Below are 24260 nucleotides of genomic sequence, written 5' to 3'. Positions count from 1 at the left end.
TAGACTTGATTGAGCTTGGAATTAATTTAATTACATCCAATCAAGGGTTTAATTGGAGAATTGATAAAGTTTTAGACTTTAATTAAAGCTTGAAATTAATTTAAATTTCATCCAATCAAGAGTTTTAATTGGAGAATTGATAAGTTTAGACTTAATTGGACTTTGGATTTAATTAAATTAATGAAATCAGGGACTTAATTGAATAAATAACAAAGTTTGGGGTTTAATTGGGGTCCAAATTGCACAAATTAAAATCCAAGGACAAGCTTGAAAATGGGGCCAAAATGCAGGGGTCCAATTACAATTTACTCAGGGGCTTGATTGCATGAATTTGGAATTCAGTGACCAGATTGAAAATGGTCATTTCCATCACACAAACGACACCGTTTTTAGAAGTTGTTCATCGCCTTCTTCTTTAGGGGCCGTTTCTGGAAGTAATGGTTGTGAAGCCATTTCTATAGCAGAGATGCTTGGCATTCTCTGGCTATGAAGCCAGAGAAGATGAGAGAGCACAAGAGGCAGAAAACAAACCCAGGGAGGAGGAAGAAAAAAACTGGGGAGACTAGAATAAAAAGGACTTTCGTTCCTCTGTTTCTGCTCAAAGAAACAGAGGAGGCTAAAGAAGAAAGCCACGAACTGGGGGGGGAGAGGAGAAAAAGGCAGAACCGAAAGGGGGAAGGGAAGAAAAAAAAGAGAGCCACGAACAGGGGGGGAAGGGAAGCTAAACCCAGACACAAAAAAACCAGGGAATCGGGGAGGAAAGGCAGAACATAAAGAACAAAAAAGTGACTGTAAACGAATAAGAAACAGAGGAATAACGCAAAAAAACAGGGGGACTAGAGGAGAAAGAAGAGCAGACTTGCGTTCCTCTGTTTTCTTCTCAATGAAACAGAGGAGGCCACGAGCAGAAGAGAAGAAAAAGAACGACGAGCAGGGAACAAACCGAAACAGAAAGAGAAGAAAGACGACAGAACAAGGAAAGTTGAAACATAGGAGAGCAAACAGTGTTGGTGGAACAACCCTTCCACACCGCCATCTTCTTTTGCAAAGCAGCAAATTCCAGGAACAGAATAAGAAGGAGAAAAGAGGGAGAGACCGGGTGAGAGAGGACTGATAGACAAGAAACCAGGAGGGAGGAGACATCGTCCGGCCTGAGCTAACCGAGCGCCACCTTCATCTTCGTCTTCACCCCGTAGCTGCGCCACCCCAGTAGCTCTTCCACACTGTGAGCATCCATCAGTCCTCCATTAAAGCAGCTGTGTCCCTCATGATAAGGATAAAGTTCACAATAATAAGATTGATGATAAACACTGATATCTGTTACCTAGAGTTTCAATGTTCTCTATTTCTTCCTGTCTCTGCATACAAATCCCTCTTTAACTACAACTTTTAATGGTTTTTGCCATCGTTGTTTCTTTCAACTGGGATATTCGTCAACTTGATGTCTCTAACGCCTTCCTTCATGGTGTGTTAGAAGAGGAAGTTTATATGACACAACCCAAAGGATTTGTTGATCCTGCACACCCTCAATTCGTTTGTAAGCTTCATAAATCTTTTTACAGGTTAAAACAAGCTCCCCGTGCCTGGTTTAATCGATTGTCCACTGCTCTTTTGGCTCTTGATTTTCAAAGTTCACAAGTTGATCCTTCACTATTTATCTGTCATCGTGACAATGTCCATACATTCTTCTTAGTTTACGTGGATGACATTCTGGTTACCTCAAATGATTAGAATTTTATTACCACTCTTATATCTCAATTACAACTTGAGTTTGCTATAAAGGATCTTGGTCAGTTGACATATTTTCTGGGAATTGAGGCCATACGTAATTCTTCAGGGTTAAATCTTCGACAAACAAGGTATATAATTGATCTTCTGGACCGTGTGCAACTTACTGGTATCCGCCCATACCGTGCACCTTGTGTCTCCGGGTCTAAGCTATCTAAGTTTGATGGAGAAAGTATTCCAGACCCATCTGAATATAGGCAAACAGTGGGGGCTTTACAGTATGTAACTCTCACACGCCCTGACATTGCATACTCAGTAAATCAACTATGTCAACACATGCAAACGCCTACTTCAGTTCACTTGACAGCAGCCAAATGCGTGCTACGATACTTAAAACAAACACTTGATTATGGTCTCTTCTACAGACCTGGTTCCTTTACAATCAATGCCTATTGTGACTTTGATTGGGCCGGTGATCCTAACGACAGACGCTTCACCTGTGGCTATGGTGTTTTTGTTGGGTCCAATCTCATATCTTGGTCTACTAAGAAACAACCTGTAGTGTCAAAATCCAGTACTGAAGCTGAATACAGGTGTTTAGCTCTAGTTACAGCTGAGGTGTATTGGCTAAGAATATTGTTGCGTGAGTTGCAGGTTTCTCTTGCTTCTGCTCCAGTCGTATGGTGTGACAATATAAGTGCCTTAGCTCTTGCCTCCAATCCTATTTTTCATGCCCGATCGAAACACATTGAAGTGGATTACCACTTTGTTAGAGAAAAGGTGGCCAATAAAGATATACTACTTCAAAATGTTCCCACCTCTCTGTAACCTGCATATATTTTTATCAAGGGACACACGACTGATCGGTTTTCTTACCTCCGGGATAAACTTTCTGTGACAGATGTCCCTGCCAGTTTACAGGGGAATGATAAGGATAAAGTTCACAATACTAAGATTGACAATAAACATTGATATTTGTTACCTAGAGTTTCAATGTTCCTAGTTCTTTGTTTCTTCATGTCTCCGCAAACAAATCCCTCTGTAACTACAACTCTTATAAAGAGTTCTCATTGTAACAGACTTTACATGTATATATATGGCTAAGTAAACATAGTTTTACTCAAGCAATTTTAGTTGTAATTTAATTCTTTCACCTCAGCCTTGCCAGGTAAGTGCTTCAGTTCTCTTTCTTTTGGAAAATTAATTACCCTGTTACTGTTGCATGCATGCGTGAGTGATTCACGCATGCATGCAACAGTGGCAGTCAGGTCATTGGTTAGACTAGTGACCCGAACCTTTTTTTTTTACCATGCAACATCAATAAAAAATAAATTGAAAAATAAAGAATAAAAAAGCAGAAAAGGTAAAATAATAAAAATATGTATGCACAAAAAAAAAATATAAATTTAATGGTTTATTCACTAACGCCAAAGTCAAGAATAAAAATACCGGTTTAAATTTATATTATTTTTATTCATTGTATTTTATTTTATTTAGCTAGAAAAATATAAAAAAAAATATCCATGCGTAAAAATATTTTTTTTATGTGAATATTCACTGGCGCTAGAGTCAGGAATATTATACTCAAATTATCATAGCATAAACTAATAAATATTTAGCAATTTAAGACAAAACCAGCAATGCAGTCTGCTTCAAGCAGAACGTTTAAGGGGTGATAATATTTTTTCTTTTACGTAACCAATCCCGAGCCATAGAATTTATGTTGACCAGTTAGGGCTCCTAGTGACCATAATACTAGGTGGCGACTCCTTAAACAAAATCATCTTCCCTAAAAGAATAAGATGCCAGAAATCTGTTCTTTTTCCATAATCAAGGATTATTTTTAGGGTTGCCACGGTGTCGGGTGCGACAAACCTCACAACTCATACCATAACTATACACTAATACAATTAAATGAAATCTTAATACACTAAATACATCAATTTAATTGAGTGGACAGGATTTGTTACCTTCTAACTCAAAAAAATAAGAAATAGGAAGCTTGAAATCACCACAAAAATTTCTTTCCTCCTTCCCCCTTATTTTTCTCTCAATGCCACCCCCTTTAAGGAAAAATTCCTTATTTCCTCTTTTGAGATTTTCTTATTCAAACCCTTCCTATAATACTTTATTCACTCAATTTTCACTTAATTGTTTTGGATGAACATTGATAAATTTTCACTCAATTTCTTCTCCCTCTCAAGCTCTAACATGGCTAATTTCTCACTCCCCACTTATTTATATATTTACAAGTTTTTCCTCCTTTTCATTTAAGGACTTCCTTGTTTTGTTTTAAAACCATTTGGCCTAAAAGTTTGACTTATTCAATTTCATCCTTACCCAACATTAACCTCCTTAGATAATAATTTCTACTCCATTAATTTCTATTATTTTTATTATTTATTTAATTATTCATCCCCCTCTTTTTTTAAAATAAATGAAAATCAAAATACAGGAATTTACTCGGGAGTTACACATGGTCGTTTTTTTATCTTTCTTCCACTCATTTCAGGCACTAATCGGCATAGCTACCAGATCCAAGTGCATGGGTCAGGCAAACCCACCTGATCCATGTGTCTGGGTCAAAAAATTTTAAATTTTTAAAGAATGATTGGACTGCAAAAACAAATATTGTCTTATTCAAGCAGAATTTTTCATTTATATGCAATAGAACTTAACTACAAACTTTTTTTTGTTTATGCAACTTATTTTATAAATTTGTTATAATCGAAGAGGAAAGAATGAAAAAAAAAAATTGAGTTCTAAGTGATTTATTTATAGTATTCAAAAAATAAAACTTCTCCCCTTTTTTATGTGTATTGTAAATGAAAATATATATAATGAAACTAAACACATATAGTCCAGTATTGTTAAAAAATATAAAATAATATTGTCGTCGGTGAAAAATCACAAAGGAACACCTATTAAATAAAGTTTTTTTTCATTGAGTTTAATTTAAAAAAAAAAATTCATAAAAAAAAGAGGGAAAATAAAGAGAGAAGATAGAATTTTTATTGAAGGAATAATAAATTCATAAATATAAAAAATGAATTATTTCAATAGAAAGATATGATTTGAATTTTTAGATCTAAAATGTTAAATTAGATTTTTTGTGATGATTTTATTATTTATAAATAATTTCTGAAACTTAAATTTCTGTCTAGAATAGTTTAAATATATTTTTTTTATGCCCCAGCCAGAGTCCTCCGACTCATAAACCCTTCACTTCAACGGCCTGAGCCAGAGTACTCATCAACCCCAATTCCTGCTCCATGGCCTGAACAATTCCATGCACTTTTGTTTATAAACTTGAGCTCAACAGGCCTCCAAATCACCAATCTGTGGTATGATTGGCCTAGAGGCCGCAATGTGAATATAGTACAAAAACAACTATCTGTTTTGTTATACGACACGGAGTGGAATAATGGGACAGCCTTCTATTACACTTTAAGCGAGCCTCATAGCTGTCGGATTATGGTTAATGATGTGGGTATTCCTAGGCCTGATTTTCTTGATGGTACTATGAGGATGTCCATACGAAGAGGCCTGTCAGATGGGATTTTAACGATGGTATGATATCACTTATGATTACTACGATTAATTAGAAGTTGCAGTGCTTTATGTTCATTTGATTACGGTTATTCCTTGTAGTTTGCTGTTATAGTAATCAATATTTGCAGGTATTTCCACTCATGTGATAACTTTTGAGGTAGGCGCGGTGCTTTTGGATGATTCAGTGACTCAAGCTCCTGCATACTGCTTCAACCAGGAGATCAAGAACATGTAAATTTTAGTTTTAAGGTGGTGCTTCTGCTTGAAGATGGAGGTGACTTTCCCAGTTTAGTCACGAACGAAGGTCACTAGCACGAATTATCCAAAAAAGAAAATGAAAGGGGAGAGATTGTCTATTGATCCACCTCATTAATTATCAGTAATGTATTTATATATTACAATTTTAATTGACCTCCCCTTCAGTATTTTCTGTTGACCTGTGCTATTGCATGCCTTAGTGATCTGATAATGCTTTAGGATTACCTCTTGTTAAGTGCTTGGAAGCAAACAGATTTTTAACAAAGATTAAACAAAGGAAAGAATGGTTTTGTCAACAAAAGACAGATGATTAATATAAAAGGAAAATGGATTACCGTGTTGGAAGAAGCTAACAAACATGAGAAGTACTTAAATCGTTTTATTTAGGTATTTTTGTAGTTTCCCATGGTAAAAAAATGAAGAAAGTGCTTCTGGGCTGGATATGCTCACGAAAGCATGAAACACACTTTGTCTGGGTATTTAACAGCTAGAGCAAATAAAGGGTCTTGCCACTGTTAATATTGTAGTAGATTTTCATTATAATAAAGCATGTGACCTTGGCAGCAATTCACACCGTCAGAAGTGAATCGAGCAATGGTCCTTATTCTCATTTTACACCATTAGATTCCTGGCTTAAAACTGCTTCAAGGGCAGAATACAACCCTGTAATTAGTTCCACCGGGACAGGTGAAGGTGCTTGTTTGGTCATCTTTAGGATAACTATAAGCGCCAGGGCACCTCTGCTTGAAAAACCTAGAGTAATCTGTTGGGCCACAGTTGCCAGAATTGCAACAGTATTGATCTGTCCTGAAGACAGTGCAAGGATTGTTGCAGCCTCCGCTGGCCCTGAGCTGATTTGGACACTGTCCATTGATATCAGCTGTGCACCTAATTCCACGACAGTTGCCTGATACTGGACTGAAGTCCATAGGAACATTAAACCCATCAACAAGAGATATGTCGAAGAAATCCAAGTTGTTGTATTGGTTCAAGGCATATTCAGCCAGTGTGTTAGGGGGTTTCCCGTAGGCTTGGCATTGCAAGAGCCCATTGCAATCACCTGTCTCACACGTCCCTCGCCCGGCCCCATTGAAATTGCACCTGGTCCGTCCCCAAATACGGGCTTGTGTTGTTCCGGCATTCGCGGTGATGGTCCATGAATGGCCTCGGTCGAGTCTTCGGCCACCACCGGGAACAGCCGCAGCCCAGACAGTGTAAGCGCATTGGTTACGGATTTCAAAAGTAGCTGCGTTGCTGAAGGTGAAGAAATGGGCAAAAAGAAGGAAGCAGGGAAACAACGATAAGTAAGAAAAACGACTCATAGTGAAGAAATATGGATTGAGAAAGCTAGTGTGTTGTGATTATTTGTGAGGGCTTAGGACTGCTTTTATAGGAGAAGTGTCACAGTTTGCTAGTGCCGTTGGATCAAGAGCAATGTACAAAAACTTGGAAAAATTAAAAAAAATTAAAGGATAATATCTACCAAGAAAGAAAAACCAAACTGTTCTGGAAAGTAGGAACAATCAAACTCTCAGTCAAAGCTTTAAACAATTGCATTGGTTTACAAGACAGTGGGATGAGATTGAAACTAGTGTTTGGCCATGTCCCCGGGTAAATGACGTATAATAGATTACGTAAATATATTAGATATTCTATAATTCTAAGTCATCTTCTTATTTTTTAAATAAAAATGTTAATTAATTTGAACTATAAATTTTGAAAAGTAAAAAATAATTAAAAAATAAAAGAAAATAAATGATGGAGAAGAGAGATGAACATTCATGGATTTTAGTTTGGAGAGAGTTTAGCAATAACACTATCTAAGATCAGTATTAAATGAAATTTTTATTTAGAGTTTATAAAATATCTAAATTTAATCTATTTCTTCATCATAAAATGAAAAATGATTTGAATTCTTAGATTTAAGAAAATATAGTTTTTTATTATTTAAAATAGCTTCTTTAAAATAAATAAAAAACTCAAAGCGGCAAGACAAAGTGTTTAAGCCCTGTTTGTTTTGCGTTTCAAAAGTGTTTTTTGAAAAAAAATTAATTTTTTTTATTTTTTTCCAAATTAATTTTTTTTATGGTTTTTAGATCATTTTAATGCGTTGATATCAAAAATAATTTTTAAAAAATAAAAAATATTATTTTAATATATTTTAAAATAAAAAAAAAATTTAAAAAAAAAATCGTTATCACATACTCAAACAACCTTAAAATAAAAAACAAAAAACTGTTGAACAAAGCAAACCCTTGTGTGGTCAAGCGCTATTGATTTTGATGGCAACAGTAAATTAATGCTGTAATGGAAATGTATCCACCAACAATATAAAAAGATACAAGAGTGGACCCTAGCTTGTATAAAGCAAGCATATATATATATATATATATAATCATTTGAGTTATATATATATAGATTTTAAATAAATTCATAACCTCTCCCGATAATAAGCAATTTACAAAATTTTGTGTTGTAATAATCATTTAGAAAATAGAAGATGTTTAATTTTATAATGTTAAAATATAATTATTAGAATTTAAGATTGAATGTTACTAAATATAAGTAATCAAATTCAAAAATTTAAACTAATGTTCAATTATGATTTATAATATTTGAACTATATATATATATATATATGTATATATATGTATGTATATATATAATCAAACTAACATTACTTTTAAATAAAAATATTAAGATAATTTTTAATTGAACAAATTTATTATTTGTTGCATGAAAAAGTAAAGTTTGTTTTCTCTAAGATATTTTTAAATATTTTTGTAAGTAAAATATATCAGATTTTTTAAATTTATTTTTTAGAAGTTATTATAATAAATATGTATGATCTAAAGTATTTCTAGGCTACTAATTATTGGATATATTTATAAAAAAATATATAGTTTAAAATATTAAATCTATAATTAAATAGTGTATGTGTGGATGGGTGGACCTCATTGTGTGTGCAGACGGGGAGAGAGAAGGTGGAGTAGAATTGTAGAAATTTCAAAAAACACTATTTAAATGCAATTAGGTTAGTTGATGGCCCATGTTTTCCATGAAGACTTCCTTTTTGTGTAAGTGTATAAATTAGTCAAAAGTGGATCTCCCACTCTTTACTTTGTTGCTATGATACAATGTATTTGGTATTGTGATAGTTGTTATGGTTGTGGTTTGAAAAAAATTGTTTTATAAAAAGTACTTTTAGTTGAGGTTGGTTTGAAAAAATAAGTGTTTGGTTAAAACTGTGGTTGAAATTGAGGTTAAAGAAAAAGTAGTTTAATGTGTTTGGTTAAAAAAAATGATTTTCAAATTGAGATTATAAAAATAATTAAATATATATATATATTAATATTAATGATTTTTAATTTATAATATTGTAAATTTAACTAATGTTATTATATCATGAAATAAATAATATTGATATCAAATATTTTTTTATTATTTCCATTAAATTATGTGCAATGTTATCATATATTGAAATCTATCCAACAAGGACTATATTTTTCATGGTTTCTTAAGCGCGTGACAACAAAAACTGATTTTTTTTGTTACGTCATCAAGCAATCTCCTTCTAATTTTTTTAAATAGAACACAGTTAAAATAAAATAAAACTGAATTTTTTTTAACTGGGTTGGGCCTGGCAATAACATAATTGGAATTGCGATCAAATTTCACAAATGCTACGTCATTATGCGATATTCCTTTTAATTTATGTAGTGTTATTAAATAGTATTAAGTACTAGTTTTTCGAGTAAAACACAATTTTTAAAAAAAATGAACAATTTCATTACGTACAAAATCATTCGACAATAACTACAGTTATTATGATTTATCCTATGTGCAATAAAATTAAGTAAAATATTATCAGGAATAAAATTGAGATTATAGTACGAATAAATTTAATTTATCTTAAACTAATTTTTTTTAAAAAATATATTGTTCACATTCACGTGAACAATACAAGTGCAATTAATTAACTGTATTAGTTTTTCAAAAAAAAAAAAAAAACTTTGTGCACTGGTTTAAAAAAAAATGTTCATGTGAACAGTGCGCAGTGGAGCATGGCTCCACTGTTGAGATTACTATTTCACCACGAGAAGAGCAAAATGCTGCTTCTCCGAACCTGTGGCGTAGCAGTTAAAATTGATGGGTCCCACCAGTGAAAAATCACTTTCTTTTTTTTCTGTTACCAAACACTAAAGTATGTTGGTTGCGAGTGAACCTCACCCGCAACCACAAACCAAACACCCACGTAGTAGCCATCTTGCACTATTTTTGCCATGTAACTATGCAAGTGACAATTCTTTCAGTGTGCGTTGATTAAGCCATTTGTTCTTTAGTTTTTTGTTTTCTTGTTAGAGTTTGGTCATTGTCTTTAGATAAATACTTGAGATAAAAATAGTAAAAATAAAAAATATGATTAGTTAGAGAGATAAAGATGGGAACATGAAAATAAATCCATATCTAAAATAATTTTAGAATGAATTTCTATACTTTCAAAATAAGGGGTACAAAATAGACATGTCTATAGAGACTATATTTTTATTTTTTTGTTCCTAAAATATCGTTATAAAAAACTTTCAATCTCAAATTGTTCAACTAAGACATGTAAAAATAAAAATGATTATTATCAAAGTCTTAAAACACAACTCGAGGATTGATTCGAGAAAAAGCTCAAATCATGAGTAAGGTTGACTCAAGTCAGCATAATAATAAAAATAATTATTATCATAGTTTCAAAACCTGATGCAGGGGTCAACCCGAAGCAAGACTCAAATTATGAGAGGGATTGACCGTTGACTCAGGTCAACATAAGAACAAAAATGGTTATTAACATAGTTATAAAACCCAACTCGGGAGGTTAACCCTGAATAAGACCCGAATCACATATCAGAAGGGTCAACCTAGGTTGACCTAGGTCAATATAAAATAAAAATAGTTATTATCATAGTTTTAAAACTTGTTTTGGAGGTCAACCTGGGAAGATGCTCGAGCACATATTAGGAGGGTCAACCCGGGTCAACACAAGTTAGTATAACAATAAAAGTTATTATTATCATAGTTTTAAAACCCGATTCGAGGGTGAACCAGGGCAAGGTTCATGTCACATGTTAGGAGGGACAATACAGGTTGACCAGAGTTAATGTATGAATAAAAGAGGTTATTATTATAATTTTAAAACCAGACTCGAGAGTCTATTCTACACAAGGTTCAATTCATGGATCGAGAGGGCCAACCTGATTGACCCTTTTTTTTTTTCTAAATAATCATCAACCTTGTTTTGAAACAAAAAAGGTTTTCAAAAAAGTCAAAAGATCTTTGGTCCTTATTATATCCTACGTTTTTTACCAGGTCAGGTTAAGTCAATCCTTCCTCTATTTGCTTTTTAATTAGGATCAGTTCAGACATTTAGTCAACCAATCAAGTCAATCCTAGTTTTATAATTATATTTATATAGTATTTTCATCTTCAACACTTAATATACAACAAAGTAAAAAAAATATTAACTAATTATTTTTTTAAAATATATAAATTTAACAATAATAGATATTAAAGATAAAAATAGATTTTTTTTTTATATTTTATTTTATCTTATCATCATAACCAAATATGATACAAAACAAGTATTTTATTTTATATATTATTAACAAAACATAATATTATCTTCGTCTTATTTTATATCTTATCTTTATTGTTTTTAGGACAATAATTAAACATTATCTCAATATATATAAATTCGTGCACCCATTACCCAACAAAATACTCGAAACCTAATAGGGTTTTGGTATAAAAAAATCCATTCTCATTGGATTTCAAATCGGTTATAAATAGTAATTTTTTGTTCGAGAACAAGTAAAAATAGTTTCAAACCCGATTCATAAATTATCATCCCTACCCGAAAATTTATAAAGTTTAATCATTTCACTCGAACTGCTTCTGAGATCTGTTGCCAGGAATGGAAGAAATACGTTTCCAAGATGAGTCAAAAGCCCTTTCATTGGCTGTGGCATTTGGTCTTTTATGCTATTCAGCGGAAGAAGGTATAGTGGGGATAAGAGATTGTGTAACGTAGTTTCATTAATTAAGTAAATGAATATTAAAATTTGCTAATGTCAATCCTTAACTTTCCTCCGGACCATCCTTCTCTCTTTACTATATAGAGTGAGGTTTGGCCTCTTGCGCTAAGGAAATTTAATCATCCTTTTTCTCATTTATACCTTTTCCCTTTTCAAAACAAAAGAATTTTGCAGGTTTCCAAATTAAAATACACCAACAAAATCTAGTAAATGAATATTGAAAAAAACTATCAATAAGTTCATTTTTGAAAAATAAATAATCATTAAAATCTATGATATTCTTAAGACTAATAAATTCACTTTAATAATCATCAATATCTGAATACTGACAACACTCATTGGAGTTTTGGATTTTGATGTCGGGTTATTTGAAAATATAATAATGATTATTTTTCAAGTAATTTTTAGTAAAAATAAATTATATTAAAATAATATATATTTTTAAAAAAACTATTTTTAAGATAAACACATTAAAATAATATAAAAACACCTAAAAATATTGATTTGAAGCAAAAAATTAAATAAAAAATTAAATTTTTTTAAATATACTTTTAAAATACAAAATAAACAGGATGTAATTAGTATCTTTGCTATTTTTATTTTCTTTCAACAGCATTCCACTTAATTATACATCAATGTTATTCAATGTTATTAAACTTGGTGTGTATCACAAGCACTTAAAATAAAAACATTGAGTATAATTAAACAGCATACCTTGACCAAACTGCTTTAAGAAGAAAAAAATATTAAATTTGGATATGTTTTTAGAAGCTTCGTGTTTTATCACAAAATAGATGGATTTTTTTGTAGTTTAATTTAATTAATTAAATAAATAAATAAAACAACGACATTAAATGTACTTCAGCGAAAAAGAAAAAGTAATGACGATGACCTGTAGAAAAAGGGCCGGAAGACCATTGAGTGAAGACCACCTATTCATTAGCTCATGTTTGCAGGTATTTCCACTCATGTGATAACTTTTGAGGTAGGTGCAGTGCTTTCGGATGATTCGATGACTCAAGCTCCTGCTTACTGCTTCAACCAGGAGATGAAGAACATGTAAATTTTAGTTTTAAGGGGGTGCTTCTGCTAGAAGATGGAGGTGACTTTCCCAGTTTAGTCACGAACAAGGTCAGTAGCACGAATTATACAAAAAAGAAAATGAAAGGGGAGAAATTGTCTATTGATCCACCTCATTAATTATCAGTTATGTATTTATATATTACAATTTTAATTTGCCTCTCCTTCAGCATTTTCTGCTGACCTGAGCTATTGCATGCCTTGCTGATCTGATAATGCTTTAGGATTACCTCTTGTGAAGTGCTTGGAAGCAACAGATTTTAACAGAGATTAAACAAAGAAGGAAAGAATGGTTTTGTCAACAAAAGGCAGATGATTAATATAAAAGGAAAATGGATTGCCGTGTTGGAAGAAACTAACAAACATGAGCAGTACTTAAATCGTTTTATTTTAGGTAATTGCTTGCAGCATAGTTGTATTTTGTAGTTTCCCATGGTTAGAAATGAAGAAAGTGCTTCTGGGCTGGATATGCTCCCGAAAGCATGAACACACTTTGTCTGGGTATTTAACAGCTAGAGCAAATAAAGGGTCTTTCCACTGTTAATATTGTAGTAGATTTTCATTATAATAAAGCATGTGACCTTGGCAGCAATTCACTCCGTCAGAAGTGAATCGAGCAATGGTCCTTATTCACATTTTACACCATTAAATTCCTGGCTTAAAACTACTTCAAGGGCAGAATACAACCCTGTAATTAGTTCCACCGGGACAGGTGAAGGTGCTTGTTTGGTCATCTTTAGGATAACTATAAGCGTCAGGGCACCTCTGCTTGAAAAACCTCGAGTATTCAGTTGGGCCACAGTTGCCAGAATTGCAACAGTATTCATCTGTCTTGAAGACAGTGCAAGGATTGTTGCAGCCTCCGTTGGCCCTGAGCTGATTCGGGCACTGTCCATTGATATCAGCTGCGCACCTAATTCCGCGGCAGTTGCCTGATACTGGACTGAAGTCCATAGGAACATTAAACCCATCAACAAGAGATATGTCGAAGAAATCCAAGTTGTTGAATTGGTTCAATGCATATTCAGCCAGTGTGTTAGGGGGTTGCCCGAAGGCTTGGCATTGCAAGAGCCCATTGCAATCACCTGTCTCACACGTCCCTCGCCCAGCCCCATCGAAATTGCACTTGGTCCGTCCCCAAATACGGGCCTGTGTTGTTCCGGCATTCGCGGTGATGGTCCATGACTGGCCTGGGTCGAGTCTTTGGCCACCACCGGGAACAGCCGCGGCCCAGACAGTGTCAGTGCATTGGTTTCGGATTTCAAAAGTAGCTGCGTTGCTGAAGGTGATGAAATGGGCAAAAAGAAGGAAGCAGGGAAACAACGATAAGTAAGAAAAACGACTCATAGTGAAGAAATATGGATTGAGAAAGCTGGTGTGTTGTGATTATTTGTGAGGGCTTAGGACTGCTTTTATAGGAGAAGTGTCACAGTTTGCTAGTGCCGTTGGATCAAGAGCAATGTACAAAAACTCAAAAGAATTAAAGAATAGCATCTACCAAGAAAGAAAAATCAAACTGTTCTGGAAAGGAGGAAAAATCAAGATCTCAAGTCAAAGCTTTCAACATTTGCATTGATCTACAAGACAAGACAAGAGGGGTTTGAGATTATAGATGACGTAAAATACATTAGATCCCTCTATAAAAACAGTTATTTGAGAGGGTGTTTGTTATTGTAGTACTAGTTAGTTTTTAAAGTATTTTATGTTATTAAAAAATTATATTTAAATTATATTTTTTATTTTAAAAAATTTATTTTTAATATTAGTATATCAAAAACAATCTAAAAATATAACAAAATAATTTTAAACAAAACAAATTAAAAAATTTTGAGAGCCCGTAACCAGCCACCTTCCTAGCAAGCTCTGAGTATATTTTGTATCCTTTAAGAGTGGGTGTAAGAGAGGGAAAGAGAATAGTAGAAAAAAAAAATTATAATTCTCTTTTTATCAAAATTGTATTTTTAGTCATCCCAAAGTCATCTTACTTTAAAAAAAAAAATCTATTTTAAACAATAAAAAAACTATATTTTCTTAAATCTAAGAATTCAAATCCAAGTGTTTTTCAATTTATGATGAAGAAACAGATAAATTTAGATATTTAAAAGCCGCAAGACAAGGAAAAAAAACTCTTGACCGGAGCAAACCTTGTATGGTCAGTAATCAATGCACGACATGGAATGGTATCCACGGACACTATCTTTAATTCTTGTCCTGGAGAGTGGACCCTAGCTTGTATAAAGCAAGCATATATAATCATTCGAGTTATATACATATATAGATTTTAAATAAATTCAAAAGATTAAAAATTAAATTTTATATAATTAATATATAATAAGATATTTTTTAAAATTTTTACAACTTTTGAAAAGTATTTTTTCATCTACAATAAAAATAATATTTTTCTAGAAATTAAACTAATTTTTTTAATTAGAAAATATTTTTTATTTGATCAATTTTTTTTAATAATAAAAAATACTGGAAAATTTATAAAAAAATATTTTTTATAAAAATAAATCCTAAGAGTCACTTATTTTTTTGGCAGGCGCAGAGAAGATAATTGAGGCAGATTAACCTTGAAGGATTAAAGTTAATTATAATTCATACAAATACTATTATTATTGAAATCTACTCATATAATCTATGCACCTTTCAGTATATGATAATTCATACAAATATTATTTAATTTTTTTTATGTTTATGTACTTTTCATATAAAATAAATAAATTAATTCAAGATTTTTTAAAATAAAAAGGACTCACATTTCTTATCTCGATGGAAGTCTTCATGGAAAATAGGGGCATCAAACGTCTTCATGTGAATAACGTGTGGGGTAAAGACGTGAGGCTGCGGAATGTTCATAGAGAAGACTCAGGACCAACGCACGAACTTATGGCTCTCTTTCAAGAGCTGCAAACAACTTTTTTCTACATGGGGAGTGTTCCTCTTTATTTATAGATGAGTTTTAAAATATTCATATCAATTGAAAAACTTAACTAATTTTTAGATTAAAATGATTTTTTAATATAATATCAAAACCTTGATTCATCTCTATTTATTTAAGATAATATTATATCTTGAAATCTTATCTAATAATTATTTTAAACTATTCGGTTGAGATGGTTCTTTAATAAAAAATATCATAAAATTAAAATCAGTAAAAGAAACAACGGGCAAGTATTGAGTGGTCTCTTAGAAACACAATGGAAGAGTAATTAATGCGTGTGGAAAAACAATGGTGGAAAATTTACACAAAGTGGGGAGCAATTTTCTATGGACGCAGTGGGCTATTAAAAAATATGCTCAGTATATTCTAGTATCAGAGAAGCTATTAAAAAAAAAAACCCGGAGGAAAATGCATAAGCACCTATTTTGCAAGTTTAACTATAGAGTGAATCATATGGTCCAGATCCACCTGCCAATTCTTACAGTGTACACCGGGACAGGTGAAGGTGCTTGCTTGGTCATCTTTAAGATAACTATGAGCATCAGGTTACCTCTGCTTGAAAAATCTAGAGTATTTTATTTTTAATGTTAGTATATTAAAACAATAAAAAAATTTTAATAAATTTTGAGAACTCACAGCCAGCTCCCAAGCAAGCTCCAAGTATATCTTGTATCATTCAAGAAACTGTGTGTTTAAGAGAGGGAGAGAGAGTACAAGAAAAGAAGTATAACTCTCTCTCTTCATTATTAATTGAAAAACACTTGGATTTGAATTCTTAGATTTAAGAAAATATAGTTTTTTTATTGTTTAAAAATAGTTTTTCTTTTTTTTTAAAAAAAATATCTTTATCTTGGAGAGTTGACCCGGGGTGAAAAAAAAACTGATTAAATTAAAAAAAAATAGAAAAAACTGAATCATGAAAAAAAAATCAATTAAATCAATTAAAATTTTAAAAAAAATAGACCAGTTTCATTTAGTTTCGGTTTTATAAGTCTAAGACCGAAAAAATCAAGTTAAACCGATTTTTATCTTAAAAAATCGAATCAAAATCCGTCGATTTGAACTGATTTGATTTTTTAAAAAAAATTATTTTTTTATATATATAAAAATCTAAATTTAATTCGTAGAGAAGACTCAAGAACTACCGCACGAAGTTATGGCTCTCTTTCAAAGAGCTTGCAAACAATTTATGTATCCATAAAGAAAAGTGTCTTTACAAATATTTTTTTAAAATTTTATTTTTAATATTAATAAATAAAATAATATTAAAATATATTAATTTAAAAAAATAAAAAATTCTAAAAAACACTTTAAAAAAAAAGATTTTCTATTAGTATCTTTCCTATTTTTATTTTTTTTCAATGAAATTCCACTTATTGCTGGCTGTTTATTCTAGACTTTACCCTTAATTATACATCAATGTTATTAAACTTGGCGTGTATCGATCCGAGACCTAGTTCCTTCAGTTTGTAGTATTATTTTGAGGCCTACTATGTATCCATAAAAAAAATGTGTCTATGAGAGAGAGGACAAGAGAAACTTATAACTCTAGATATCCGAGACAACCTAATATTTTTTTAAATAATATTTAATATTTATTAAAATACTGAATTATTCCTCACTCTATTTGACTAATATATATATATATATATATAAAAACCAAGTTGAAAATTCAGAAAAACTCCTGGACTCTAGTTTAAGATTTATTTTTTATTTTAAGAATAATTGAATCATTTCACTAAGTTTAAGAAAATAAAAGGGTGGAAAGGCCTCTAAACACAAGTTTAATATATATATATATATATATATATTGTTTTTAAAAGTAATTACATATAAAAATATTGATGCGTCCAGATTAATTTAATAATAATTAAAAATCATGTGGAAAATACCGTAAAATCCGTGATGATTTGCTAATCCATTTTTATTTTATTTTTAATAAAGCAAGCATACACAAGAGGACCAGGGAGTTGGAATTGGAAAAAGAAACAACGGGCAAGTATTGAGTGGTTTCTTAGATACACAATGGAAGACTAATTAATACGTGTGGAAAAATAAGGGTGGAAAATTTACACAAGGCAATTTTCTACAGAAACAGTAGACTTGTCCTAACTTCCAACTGGATTGAGTTATTAAATAGGAAAAGAGATTAATGAAATAAGGGCGGCGTCATTAATTTGTTTTTCAAAATTTTCCTTGAAAAGAAATGTAATTTGTTGACTAAATAATCGATCTGCACTATGCTCTTGGTTAAATTATTTTTTTTAATATAAAAAAAAATCTAGGCATTACTAATATTTTTATAGTAAAAAAAATTAAATTATATAAAAAATTGACATGATATGATCTAATTAGCTTGATAGATTCAAATACAACTTAAACAACCGATAAAAATATTTTTTAATTCACAAAAATTCAAGACAATGTTTTTTTTTTTTAATATTAAAATGATAATATACTAAATCGATCCGAGCTAACCTGGATTAAGATGACAAATCCTCAGCTTGATTTATGAGACTATGATAACTTAATATAAAACAAATCAAAATAAATTTTGAAGTTCAATTCTCAACAACTCAACTTAATAGATCTAAAGATAACTCAAATAACAAAAAAAAAATATTTTGATTCACAAAAATTCAAGACAACATCTTTTTCTAAAATAAAATATTAAAATGACAATACATTGAATTGATATGGGTCAACTCGGGTTAACTTGATAAATTATGGACTTAATTCATGAAACCATGATAATCATCCCATATAAAATAAATCAAAATATATTATAAATCTCAATTCTCAATCAACTCATTATTGAAGAATGTAATTGAAAAGATTAATTAAGAAATAGCAAAAAATTAACTCGGGTTAACCTATCAAATTTGTGACCCGGTCATAAGATCAAATTAACCTTATAGAAAGTAAACAAAAAAATAACTTAAGTCAACCCGGATTAATCTGTCAAACCTGCAACTAAGATCATACGATTGTGATAACCCCATAAAAAAAATTAAAACAAATCATGAATCTCAATTTTCATTAAAGTCATTGTTGAAGGTTGGAAGTTTTTTTTAAAAATCAATCTAAATATAGGATACAATAAAATGACCCTAGTCTATATAGGTTACCCCGTAAAACATGTGACTTGAGTCCTAAGACTTGAATAAACTCATAGGAAACAAAAATAAATTATAAAGTCTAATTTATAATCAATTTCATGTTAAATGATGAAATTAAAAAAATTCATTATAAAAAAGATTAAAAAAAAAACTCAAATCAACTAGGTTAATCAACCAAATTCGTTGTCCAAGTTATGAGATCAAGATAATTTTATAGGAGATAAATTCAAATAAATTATGAAATTAAATTCTCAACTTATACAAATAATAAATGATGAAATTAAAAAAAAAACATATCAATTAAAAAACAAAATTTTAGTCCATCAAGTTAAACCTCCAAACTCATGATATGATTTATGAGACTAAGTTGATCACATATAAAATAAATTATAATAAATTATGAAACTTAACCTTCAATAAACTAATTATTGAAGTATCAAATTAGAGAAAAAAAAATTAAAATTAAAAAACAATATTAAAATAAATAAAAATTTGTAAAAATAATACACGATAAAAACATTATCTCTTTTAATTTATATTACTAGCTATGATGCTCACGCTGCACTTAGGCAACCAAGAAGTAAAATACTTCTGGCATAAAACAGAAAAATTTATTTGAAGTTCTATGAGCTACCAACCCTCCGATTAAAAAGTAGAGTAATTGTGTAAAATGGTCCTCTAACATAATAAGCTAAAAGCGTCACAGAGTCACGGGGAAAAATCTAACATGTTGTATTTTGACTGTGCAAAAGTAGCAAACAACCAAAGTATTCATTTAAAACTAACAAAAAGAAAATTTTGTTCAAAACATTATAAGGTAATAAATATATAAATTACTAAATACACTAAAAAACAATATTCAATTAAAACTAACAAAAATAAAATTTTGTTCAAAACATTAGAAGGTAATAGATATATAAATTACTAAATACACTAAAAAAAACTAGGGTAAACACTTTCATGTAAATCATGTGATGGGTCATAATTTTCTAAAACCTCCCTATTTAAAAGTCATCACACGAAAGTCATAACCTGAAATAAAGTTATGTTTTCTCCTCGCCCAACTCCAAGTTGAGTCAGGATGTATTCACGCCCAACTCCATGTTGGGCCATGGTGCATCCACTCGTGACCATTCTTTGGTACAATCACAAGCTAAACCCAATTGCCCTTGGGTTCTATGTATGAGTTGAACTCAACTCCTCTTAGGTTCAACGTATAGCTAAAAGGTAACTTCACATTGAATCTCTCATATTCTGGGCATGAGTTAGTAATTATGATGTCCATCATATCTCCTTAATTACAAACAAGCAGTATATGCTATATTAATTAGATGTGATAGCATGAACGATAAAATAACATTATTCTATGATTACAAGATTACATCTCTACCCCTCTTATGTTGTATGAATCAAATCAAGTCAGATGATATAAAAGGGAGCTCAAGTACATAGAAAAAAGGCTCGAAACCTTATATTCTTATACTAAACATAATCCTTCTTCTTCTCTAATCTATATATATTCTTCTCCTTCTTCTTTTCTATCTTCATAAAAGCTCATTAATACCTTTATTAATGTCTTTTTACTGCTTAAAAATACCTCATACTGATTTAAACTCTAGAGGGTCCCTCATCAACACTCTTGGGTCTTTAAGGGACATTGTGTAAGTATCACTGAAAAGAAGATTTACAACCCCTGGAGAAATCCTTTAAAGAAGAAGCCAATGCTCTCTAGAAATGGAGGTTGTAAAACACACCGTGAATGATCTATAAAAGCCCTCAGGAAAAATTCCTTCCAAAATATTTCCTATGATTTTTTGTAGCTTAATAACCATACAATTTTTTTTTTTTGTTTTGATCATCAAAATTTTTTATATATAATTTCATCTTCTTAAGTTATATTAGCATGGTTACATGTAGTAATATTTTTTTGCAATCTGCATTGTCTCATATATACGGAGTGCTAAGGAATATTTTGATAATGGATTAAAGATTGATTTTAAAAAATAAAACTTTATTGGTAGTTTAAAAAAAAAAGAAACTAAAAGAAGAAGGAACACATTTAACACAAACAAACAAAAACAGACTCCATTTGGATATTGAAATGGAAAATTTTGATTTGCTCCCTAATATTTTATTTTATCTATTATTTAATCCTTGTTATTCTATAATTGTACGTTTCAATCCTAACTTTATTTTTTAAAATTTTAATTGTTGGATGTTAAGAAATAAAAGAGAAAGTCACTAAAAAATATTGGAGAATAAGAAAATACTTGAAAGATCAATCAAGTTAATATTAGTGCTGACACCGATATAACCATGTTAATATAATTAGATCTCATGATTTGAAAAGTTAATCAAGTCCATGTTAACGTCGATATTAATATAATCTTGTTGATATGACTACCTTTCATAATCTAGAAAGCTAATCAAGTTCATTTAACATTTTTCTTTTTATTTTTTAGATTAAATGTCGATATTAATAAAATTTTATTAATATTATTAGCTGCTATAATCTTGAAATAGCTAATCAAGTCTATGTTGATAATACTTCTTTAAGAGATGTCGGTATCAGTCTAATAGATATCATTGGTCTTCGTACAAATAGACAAACAAATCCAATCATACTATATTTATCTTTGTTTATATCAATTTTAAGTATAAGATTAGAATACCTACCAGTCTAGAGTGATCTTGATCCTCCTATGCCCTGAGGTTTGGTCGCAACATTATTTGTTATCAAGATCATGAATATCACCTTGCCATTATTTATATCAATTTTGGATTTATACTTGGATCTAAAAGTAACATATTTTTTATTACTTCTGCATATACAATATTTCACATGTATAGTACACTCACATCATCAAACTGATACAATTTATTTTTAAGAACATATTTTCATGTTAAGCACATGCATGATTTTATCATTTTGTCCTCCCTCGTTAAGAACAAATTTACCAAACCTTTGCATTGGAACCCAAGGGTTTTCCCTCAGTTTCCACACACCTAACTCATTATAATTATTCAACATATATATAATTTAACACAATAATACACGAGATTAAAACCAACCCCATCTTTTATCCTAATGATCCATAGGCCGAAATATATATTCAAAGGAACATGGGTTCCTTGTTTTTTCTTCAATTTTTTGTATCAATTTATCATAATTAAGTATTAGCATAACCTTCCACATCATGCATACAAGACAATTTGAAGAAATTATCCCCTCCTCCTTTGGTGACCACTACCACCACCAAACGTGAAAAAAAAAAAACTAAGAAATAAAAGAAGAAGGACCAAGTTGAAGTTCTTATTATTATTGAAAAAGAAATCATAAAATTGACTTGAATGATAAAATTAAAAGTATAAAAACTTTGATAAAAAAGAAAAGAAACAAAATAAAAAATGAAAAGTAGAAGAATCGAATCGAAAAATATTATATACAAATTAGAACTGAAGGATCAAATTGACAAATAAAAAATTTTTAACGAAAGGGATATAACATAAATAAACAATTATTACTAAAAGGATTGACTATTGAAAAAAACAATAAAAATAAGGACTAAAGTGCAGCTCTCCGTGTATGAGAGAGAAATGAAGAGAAAAAAAAGAGGACAACCGGCGATAAACCGATTATCTTTGGATGACATGTGCCGATCATAAAGGAAAAGGACACAATGAAGAACAAAGTGAGATTATGGAAGAAACTTTTCAACCACTAGGAGGTGCGTGTGTGCCTCCCAAAGTGCATGGCGCCTCCCTCACGTTAGCGCGCGCACCATATGCCAACATATTTTTGAATAAAAACAATATTAATTAAATGTTAAATTATTTCATCACCCTTAAACAACACAATAATTACAAAAAAAAAAAAAAAAAAACCTTAAGGAAAAGATGTTAATACCCCTATATACACAACTTTGTTTTTTACTCTAAGGACAATTGTGTAATTATATTATACAATTAAAAAGAAAAATACCAAAACACCTTTGTTCATCAATGTTAGTTTTTTTTTTTTATTATTATTCTAGGGGTATTTCAGTTATTTTATTGTGTATTAAAAGATAAATCGATGAAAATACCCCAAACAAATCAATAATAACAAATGAACTATGTAAAAATATCAAAACACCCTTAAATCAAAGACAATCAATTTTTTCAGCCTAAGCCATAGACGTCAATCCACTATACTAGTAAATAGTGAAGTGTATCTACAGCTAAATGAATTTCACCTTTATTTTTAGTATATTTGTAGCTATTGTGATGACGATAGTAATAATAATTAAAATGACCTCGACATAAAGTGTTTTGGTATATTAGTTATTTTTCTTTTCAATTAAACCCTCCTTTTTTCTTTATAATTTTTTTTAATCTTTTTGTCCTTTTGAATAAGTGTTATTTCTTTTTTATTTAGTCCTTCAATTTTAATTTTTTATGTATTAATTTTTTTTATTAGATTCTTATTCTTTAGATTTCTTATTTGTTTCCTTAATCCTTTTATAATTGATATTTTTTTATCTTATCTTTTTATCTTTAGATTTTTTTTATCTTATTTTTTATTTGTTTCCTTAATCTAGGTTTATAGTGTGTTATTATTTTTTTTAATTTCTTCCTCTTTCTTTTATTATTTTTCTTTTTGCTTGAGTTATTTTTCTTTTAAATTTAATCCTTCAATTGAAAAAAATTGTTTGCCCTCTAATTTATTTTTTATTTTTGATTTTCATTTTTATTCTTTTAATTATCATTTGTTTTTTTATCTTAGATCTTTTTGTACAGTTAATCCCCTCTTGAGTTCTTTCATGTTTGTTGATTTTATCCATTTTTTTTTTATCTAGTTTCGTGATTACAATGATTTTTTTTGAAAAAAAAAATCTAATTAACATCTTTATCTTTTATTTTACTGTCTAATTAAAATAAAATTAACTCTTTAATCTTAGTTGGTGTTATAACTCAAATCATTAATTTTTTTTATTGTCTTAAAATATATTTACATCATCTAGACATCATTTTACTTGAAAAAAATAGAGACCCTTTGCATCGCACAGGCTATGCCTAGTATAGATTTATTATTCTTGTATCTTCTATCTATCATATAAACAGAGTCATTTCAATTTGAATGGATAAAAATATATTTTTTTGCTTCTTATTATGTTATGTTTACGCTTGCTATTGATTCTTCATTTTAATTTTATATCAAGTTTTACTTATTTGGGTTTATTTATTCCTTTTTAACATGATGCCTGCGTCAATTAAAGATTTTCAGTGAAAGATGTCGTAGATTTGATGATTTCAACTGGTTTTATTTTGTTTTATTTTTAAAAAATTTTATTATTTAATATTAAATTTATCAAAAAATATCTAAATTAGCTCGTTAAATCTATTATTAAAATATTTATATATCAAATATATTAAAATATAAATTAATTATATAATTAATAACATAATTATATTATATAAAAATTAATTTAATATAAAATATATTAAAATATAATTAAC

At 30.1% G+C, this 24260-nt stretch overlaps 2 protein-coding genes across 2 annotated transcripts; both read right to left on the bottom strand.

Annotated features, from left to right (window-relative positions):
- Window positions 1–6026: 6026 nt before the first annotated feature.
- Window positions 6027–6892, bottom strand: LOC118056460 (thaumatin-like protein). The gene has a single exon (XM_035068667.2). It carries the CDS (start codon window positions 6858–6860, stop codon window positions 6183–6185), a length of 678 nt encoding a protein of 225 aa, XP_034924558.1. The 5' UTR covers window positions 6861–6892; the 3' UTR covers window positions 6027–6182.
- A 6337-nt stretch (window positions 6893–13229) lies between these two features.
- LOC118056459 (thaumatin-like protein) lies at window positions 13230–14093 on the bottom strand. Its single transcript, XM_035068666.2, has one exon. It carries the CDS (start codon window positions 14043–14045, stop codon window positions 13368–13370), a length of 678 nt encoding a protein of 225 aa, XP_034924557.1. The 5' UTR covers window positions 14046–14093; the 3' UTR covers window positions 13230–13367.
- Between the last annotated feature and the right edge of the window lie 10167 nt (window positions 14094–24260).

Source organism: Populus alba, chromosome 18, assembly GCF_005239225.2.
Source record: "Populus alba chromosome 18, ASM523922v2, whole genome shotgun sequence".
Classification (NCBI taxonomy): Eukaryota; Viridiplantae; Streptophyta; class Magnoliopsida; order Malpighiales; family Salicaceae; genus Populus; species Populus alba.
This window is presented reverse-complemented; position numbering and strand designations above follow the sequence as displayed.

Bases quoted from the DNA above. Each gene is read 5' to 3' on its own strand.
- LOC118056460 (XM_035068667.2), bottom strand. From the start codon at position 6,860: ATGAGTCGTTTTTCTTACTTATCGTTGTTTCCCTGCTTCCTTCTTTTT.
- LOC118056459 (XM_035068666.2), bottom strand. From the start codon at position 14,045: ATGAGTCGTTTTTCTTACTTATCGTTGTTTCCCTGCTTCCTTCTTTTT.